This window comes from Pongo pygmaeus, chromosome 1 (assembly GCF_028885625.2).
Source record: "Pongo pygmaeus isolate AG05252 chromosome 1, NHGRI_mPonPyg2-v2.0_pri, whole genome shotgun sequence".
In the NCBI taxonomy this organism is placed as follows: domain Eukaryota; kingdom Metazoa; phylum Chordata; class Mammalia; order Primates; family Hominidae; genus Pongo; species Pongo pygmaeus.
Window position 1 is genome coordinate 142,726,756 of NC_072373.2, and position 8,245 is coordinate 142,735,000.

The window sequence follows — 8,245 nt, forward strand, 5'->3', positions numbered from 1 at the left end:
TCCTCAGATTTTCTCTTTACAGTTCCTAAAAATATTCAATTCACCAAAAATGAAAAATTCATTTAGGAAGAAACTCTAACTTAAGAAAAAACTTGCAGCTCAAACAACAGGTTAAAGCATACAAATATAAAAATTGTTTTTGAAGAAGTTGGGGATGTGAACCTTTTAGTTCACGATGGGGGTTGTTCTAGAGTGAAGGAAGGTGAGATGCCTCCCGTTCTCATGAGCTAATGATTGTTTCCAAACTGGTTAGAATTCAGCGCTAATTGCATTTTAAAACACCACCTCCAAAATCCTTTTCTCTCTCAGGATCTTGCATCAATGTTTCACATTTTCAGTGCAACCTTTGCACTTCACCTTTCTCACTCAACAAATTCTGAATGTCAGATCTACGGGAAGAACTCAGTTCAGATCCTTCCTCTCCCCAGCAGGTTGTGATCTGGTGATGGTGATGTCAATTCCTGGGAAAGGCTGTCCTGCCCTGGTTCTGAGGGGAGAGAGACAATTAAAATCGGTACTTTGGTGACTCTACTCAGGCTTGTCCACTCTAACAGGGAGTCATTAAACAACTTTCCAGTGTCATTCAAAGAACTTATAACAGAATCAATTGATTTTCATCCTCTGCTTTATTAGTTGTGATTTAGGAAATAGAATGGCCCTGTTTACACAGCTGTAACATGTCAGGGCCTGTAGTACATTACTGGCTTGAGGCCTCCGAGTTGCCGTCCATTCTCAGCAGAATCAATCTGAACTTGAAAACATTCCCTCTAGGAAACATGCACATGTCTACTAGAATAAAGCACTTCTTGCACAACTGAAAACAGTATTCACTAGAGGTAAGTTGCAAGTTCACCTTCCAAAAATCAACCCCGACTTGTCATTGCTCTCAGCATGTTCACGATGGGAGCAGAGGGCTAGAAATGCCTCTTTAACTAGGTACCCAGCATCGGTGAATGTGTTACACTTTGCTGCTAGTCAGATCTCAGACTCTGCAAGTGGGAGTAGCTGGCTGTTTAACATGCGTTCAGAGCACTGCCAATCTAAAATGGCTGCTCAGTAATACTTTAATTGCAGTTTCATGGAAACAAATTGCTATTTAACTGCAATAAGCATTTCTGTGACTTGGCTGGACTAACAATAGGTAAGTCTTAGTAACAAAGCTGTAAGTAACATTAACTTGTAAATGGCCTTTTTCCAATGGCCTCTTAAAGGGGTCATAGGTGGGACAGCACCCAGGATAGAATTCCCTGGTGAAGGGTGAAGGGGTCTTTGGGGTGAAGGGTGATGGGGTTTTTGAATCTCCTCAATTTAAATACAATTAGTTAGGCTACATGGGAACTCTTCACTAGACTCCATATGTAGCTCTTGGGTTCACTGTTTATTATATGATTTATGGGCCCTAAGAAATATTTTATATAAATAGTAGTGCACATTAGAATCTTACTATATTGACATTTAAAACCCTTTAAGAGCTTCATTTTAGATGATTAGTTGTTTCAAATATCAGTGTTAATAAGGGCAAAAGAAAGAATTTAAATACAGCTAATATTAAGAGGATGACAATTTCACAGACTTCATTTTGGTGTGACAGTTTTCTCATTTTGTATTTTATAAGACACTACAGTCCGGGTTAAACTATTTCCTAATAAATCATGAAGAGCTGAAAATAGTTTCTAGTGGCAAACGATTTGGTTTGGAAAAGCTTCAGGCTCCCCTGCCTTGTGGGATGTGTAAATCTAACTAGACAGTTAGATAGGTAAAAAACATTAAACCCTTTTACAGGACAATCTTTTTACAAAATTGTTTCATTAGCACGAGTGACAATTTGCATGATTGAGACATTTATATGTATCATAAACATAATTTTTTTTATCAGGAGTTCAGCAGGGCTCAGTAACATTTGATTTTTAATTGCACTTGCTTGTAGGGACTGGGGGCCATCTTGCTCTATGACGTGGTTAACATTAAATAAGTCCTTTGAAAAGAACAGTGTCCATCTCACTAACTAATAACATCACAAATGCAATGGATGAAAAGTGGAATAAACTCATAGATTTTTTTTTTTTCCTAAGCAATGTTGAGGTTGGGGGAGGAACTGCACACAATCACTGCTCACATCAGAATAAACCTGAGTGTTTTTAGTAGCTTTCTATCCACACAGAGCATCCCCATTAGAGCCGGGTTTTATTGTTTGAAATGCCTCTGGTTTCAAGAAAGTGTTTTACCTAAAGCGAGACTACTACTTAAATATGTTCTATTGTATATTCATAGCTCCATTAGTCCTTCTCCAATTTAGCACATCAAAGAGAAGGCTTCATCACTTGCATGTGGATTATACTAACATGAGTGACATTTGTAATCTTATAGGTCTGCAACTTAAGAAATGCTTTTAGAAGCTCATTATTAAATACGCAGCAGTGCTTGAGGAACCAGCCATATAATAGTTTATTTAAAGTCTGTAATGACCTTAGCCCTCCACATCACTAAATGCCACAATATATTATTTACTGAAGTTATTAACCACCTCCTTTGAATTTGTACATATCAGGGACATGAGTGCTTATGCCAGAAAGAATATAGAAAATGCCTGCAATCTCATTAACCCATTTCCCCCTTTACCATCCCAATCTAACTTCCTTCGGAAAGTTCCTTAAAGGAAAAAAACCAAACAAACAAATATAAGAAACAGAACTAGTTTGAAGAAATTCCCCAAGGATCTAATTCAAACAGACATCTAATTCAAACAGATATATATGTGATTTCTTCATATTATTTTCTTGCATTTTATTTTTATAAGGTTCTAACAAAACTATTCACTTCAACTCTATGCCTTTACAATCTCCTCTAGGAGGTTTGAAGTTCAACTGATTTTTTTTTTTCCCTGCCCTGGAATCTCTGAAAACAGGAAGTGAGCACAAGTTCTCAAAGGGAAGCTGACTGGTAGTTGAGATGTGCTGAGCAACACCTCTCTACATGGCTCCCCGGCTATTCTCAGAGGGAGGGTCTACATCAGGCGCTATTCTCAGAGGGAGGGTCTACATCAGGCGCTATTCTCAGAGGGAGGGTCTACATCAGGCGCTATTCTCAGAGGGAGGGTCTACATCAGGCGCTATTCTCAGAGGGAGGGTCTACATCAGGCGCTATTCTCAGAGGGAGGGTCTACATCAGGCGCTATTCTCAGAGGGAGGGTCTACATCAGGCGCTTTTCTCAGAGGGAGGGTCTACATCAGGCGCTTTTCTCAGAGGGAGGGTCTACATCAGGCGCTTTTCTGAAACAAAATAAAATGCCATCTTCAAAAAGAAAATTTAAAATAGTAGCGTTCACACACCTGGTTTTATTAGCCTGTGATGGAGGTTGTAGTTGAAATTTGCTCACATCTAAGGAAGCTGGCAGTACAACCTCAGCCTCCAGGCCTATTTGGTTTTCCTCCTTCCAGCACTAGCTGTTATACTGCATGCTTTCTGGAGAGCAGCTCCGTGGGCAGTGCAAGCGCTGTCGTGGACACTCTGCTGCCTGCAACCAGCAACTCAGTATCTCAAGACTTAAGACTAAATGAAGTCAGAATCTTCCCCCAAAATACATACGGAAAGGCAGAGTCAGTAAAGAAGTGTAGGAGCAAAACAAAAGAAACATCTTACAGCCGACCACAGGAGCCTAAGGGTCACCAGGACATGGCTACTTCACCCATCAAAGATCACTATTAAAAAAAGAACTCTGGGTCCCTACAACTAACTGAGCTTCAAAATATGTACAGGTATGACTTAGAAATTGTGACTTCCTTCAAAAGCTATAAACTCAGTAAGAGAACAGGATGGTTGTGCCATATTTTTTTTTTACAAACTTTTCATCAATACCCAAGGCTTTGCTATTGAGAAAAATAATAAACAAAATAGTGGACACTCAAGTATTTATATATAAACACAAAAGACTTACTGTGATATAGCAGTGTAACGAAATGCTGTTAACAGAATATTCTTGACTTATAGAAAGGACTCTGTTAGAAACTGCTTTGTACCCCTGCCAATAATGGCGTGGTTAAGTAATTTGAAGAATACCTTACTGGCCCAGAGCTAAATAAATATACACTCCACCTCCCTCAACTCCTTCAAATTTGAAGTGAGCTTGTTATTCAACAACAATAAAAACTAAATTTTTTCAAAATACAGAAGAGAAAAAGCAGTGTTTAAACCCAAACACCATTAAATATTTTTTCTTTTAAGTTTTTATTATTTAAATACACCATACTAGAGCAAATGTCTCTGAAAATATCACAAATAAAAGATTTTTTTTTCTTCATTCAGCAAATTAGAAGTAGGGGGAATTTTCTACACAGTAGCTGCTATGAGCCTGATTTTTTTTTCCAATTTTTTTTCTTTTTTTCATTCTTTTTTTTTCCTTTGCCATGGGAGTAGCAACATTAGGACAAAAACACTTACATGCATACATACATTGTATTTTACAGAGATACAATAAGTGTTTGTGATAGAATATCACAAAAGCCACATCTCTTTCCTTTATCTCATGTTCAGTTTTGATTGAAACACGTTTCCTTACAACACTTAAATATACAAAGAGCAAATAGAATGTTGTTAAGGTAAAACACAGGGTACAAACTCTGGCCAGTGCCCTGCTAATTGTTAATGAGGGTAGAAAGCAGATTTGAATGCTTCTTTTAATTAGCTTCATTAGTCATTTCCCTCCCCCCACCAGCTCCCTCCCCGCCCCCCCCCCCCACAAGATGTCCTCTGGTGGATCTTTTTTCATTTTCTCTACAGTCTCCCATTAGCCCAGGTTCATGGAGTCCTTAATGTTCATATTCAGTCATTTTAATACACCAATAAATGCGGGAAGGGCAATCAAGACTAAAGAAGGTGCAATGGCATGGAGCTGGCACTGGTGCTAGCTACAAAGGTGACTTGTCTACTGAAGACACATGGGATCCACCTGTGATGAACAAATCTGAGATGAAGGCACGCATTCTGCATTACTCTGACCTTTTAGCAGACCTGCAAGAAATAAAAACGGGCATCTTAGCTAAAATGCTAAATTTGAGAGATATTAAACTCAAACATGACTGCTTTTGTCTTCCCCACATTCACTAATCTTTTATTAGATTACTTTCCAACTGTGACTTGATCGAAGCTTTCTATGCTACTTACTCTGGCAGTGAAGAACTAAAGCATAACATTTTCTGCAGTTTTACTAGCAAAGAAAATGAGACAGTAAATGCATGCTCAGAAAGTTTCTGGTGTAAAGTACTACAATTAATTGCATAACTCCGTTAAGAGTTAAGTGTTTTTCCAAAAGGAATGTAACATCTTGCCCAGCAGTGGGATCTTGAATTTTTTAAATAGCGGGGACATTCCAAGACAAGTTCCTACCTAGGAAGTTTTGGGTTAATATGCTCAACCGTGTAACCTTTTGCAATGTTGCTTAAACTGCTTGTGTCTCAGTTTCCTCATCTTTAAAGAAGGGATAATGATGCTGTTATGATAATTACATAATACATACGGGAGCACTTTCAACAGTGCTTGGCCCTTAATAAAAGCTCAACAAATAATGGCAGTTATCATTATTATTCTGATGTCCCCATGTGAAAAACATTCACTCATATTGGTACTACCTATAGGTGTGTGTCTATATGAAAATTTCTATGTACAAATATTCACATATTTGTCACTATTTCTTATCTGCTATGTCACTTAATAGTTACACAAATATGTGAATCAATACATGTAATGTGTTAATGACCTGTGATAGATAAAAGAACATAGTTCAATGCAAGGGTAGCTTCAATGTCTAAGTCAGAAATGGAAATCCACACACTTGTCAAATACAATCTGTTTGCAATTACCAAAATGAAATAATACATATTAGGTTGTTATGGTTTTTAAATGACATTTTGAGCTTCCCAGGAAGTTCTCGTTTCACCCTTTCCCTAACTTACAAAAAGCCTGTAGTCTATTAGGAACTGCAACCCCCCACTTCCAAGCTAATTAAAGTGGTGAAGGCTTAATTCCCCAGAGTGGAAGCTAGCTCAGTGTGAGAAAGGTAATTTGTCTGTCCAGAACAAAGATGCAGCAGCAGCCAGCAAGCATATTTAATAAATGAGCATCAAATGTCCTCTACGATGGACACACACAACACCAATTATGTAACTATGGGGGAACTGCGAAGTGACATGTAGACTAGAACACTCACTAAATTTTCCTCCAACTAAAGAGATGTGATCTAACTCCTGTTCCACTGAAAAGCACAGATAATTCTAGATAGCACCATCACACTTTTTCAGTGGAAGAAAAAAATTCCAGAACAGGCAGCAATCTACAAAAGAAAAAATTAGTCACAATTCCTGATTTACATAACCCTCTAGAAGGCAGTATTCTCCCGAAGCTAGCCAAGCCTCCTCTAAGTGATACAGGTTATAAAATGTTGTACATCCTTGAATACTAGTGGCCTGAGATTTCAGTCCATCTGAAATGCAAGATTTCAATCACTGTATGATTTAAAAGCTTAAAATAATTTTCCTTGGAATATACAACTGCCAATGATGCAGAACAACAACTACACTACACAGCCCAGACCCTGGGAACAAGTCTCAGAATAAAAGTTTAAAAGGACCAGACAATGGGGGCCTATGTTTTCCATGCAATTAACTGCCTTTAAAGAAGGGATGTTCGAATAATCAACTCATTGCTTTTAAGCTAGAGGATGCTTGAGTATATTTACCACGCATAATACACCAAAAATGTAATTGATTCTGCGAATAGAAGGACAACGGCCAAAATAAACGTCCAATTTTCCCTACCAAAAATATGGAGAACGAGAGAGGAGAAAATAATAAAACGAAGCCATTTGTCATTTCTCCCCATCTCATCGCCTCCAGAAAAGAAACGCCACAGGGTTTTGGGAAAATAATTTTAAAGCCTCTCCAGTTCCAAAAAGCAGTTTATGTTCCACCGGGAAGTGTGTTTTCATTAACTCTTCCCCCTTGCCCTCTCATTAATATCTCTCTGGACCACGTTCAGCTTGCCCAAAACCTTTATTTATAAAAACTACCTTGTGAATTGACCGTGCTCATGGTGAGCTGAGCATCAAGGGCAAAAATGTGAGACACTTATGCCAACAGGGAAATGTTCTTAATTAACAGCACCCCCAAAACACAGCTTCTCACCAAGGTCTGACAAGAACATTTCCTTAAGTTGTATTTCCTTATGCCTTTTAAGAGCTATTAATTTTTGAAGGCCACCTGTCTCTTTTTTGGCTTCCAACATTAAGAAAATATACACTAATAGGTTCTTATTCATTGCCTAAAATATAGTGTTCCAAAATGAATACCCTACCACTGCCATCCTGGAAAAGGTGTGGAAAACAGATTTCAATGAAAGGCACAATATATGTAATCTCATCAACAGGTAAACCTGGTTTTTCTGCAGTTCTCCTCCCTAACACCTCTAAATTTACGCCATCTCATACTGTAAAAGATGGTATGAAATCCTGCTCATATTTCTTAGGTGTGCTTTATACTTAGTCCCTACCTAACATTGCCATTGCCTGTATTCAGTGCTTCACAATCTAGCAACATTTTCCATCTCATCTCTACATCCTTTCATTCTCACCATGCATGCTGGTGAACTGCAACAATCATTTTTTTGTATAGTACTTTGCTAAGTCAGAGAAAGAAATGGTATAAAACCAGCAACAAAGTGAAGCTCTAACTCGGGGAAAAATTAAGCTTTTACATCGGAAGGAGTGGAGAGAAGGTGTACCATTTTATTCCTAGCATATTTTTTCTTTTTTGCTACCAAGTGTAACTACAAACAGCTTTGCCTCTATTCTGAATAGGTATCTCAAAATATTTATGTTACTCATTCATTGTTCTCAACTCTGCCCTGCAGATTCACTTCATTAGAATCCAAAACATAAAAATCTTTAAGCATTTATATGTCTTGGCACTCCTTAAAGAAGCTTGAAATACCTCATCAGCAGTGACTGGTTAGTTTGCAATTAAAAAGTTCAACTTTTATTCTTAAAATGGTTATTCTATGTAGCTTCCCATATTAGTAAATTAAAGTGCACATAATGTCATGTAATTAACACTAAGAAACAGAACATACATTGAAAATTACCTCATAAACTTGAGCAAGGGAAAAGGACAAATATAAGCATCAAAATATGGCAGCATAATTTTAATGGTTAAAAGTTTTCAAATATTTGTCATCCCCCCACCTCCATCACTGCACT

The 8,245-nt window shown here is 37.8% G+C and overlaps 1 protein-coding gene across 2 annotated transcripts in view; it reads right to left on the bottom strand.

Annotated features, from left to right (window-relative positions):
* Positions 1-607: 607 nt before the first annotated feature.
* Positions 608-8,245, bottom strand: part of LMO4 (LIM domain only 4) — a 20,383-nt gene continuing 12,745 nt past the window's right edge. For both annotated transcript variants that reach the window (XM_054501957.2, XM_054501967.2), the window contains exon 5: positions 608-5,007. In XM_054501957.2, coding sequence (XP_054357932.1) covers positions 4,999-5,007 — 9 coding nt within the window. In that variant the 3' untranslated portion in view covers positions 608-4,998. The remainder of the gene's footprint in view (positions 5,008-8,245) is intronic.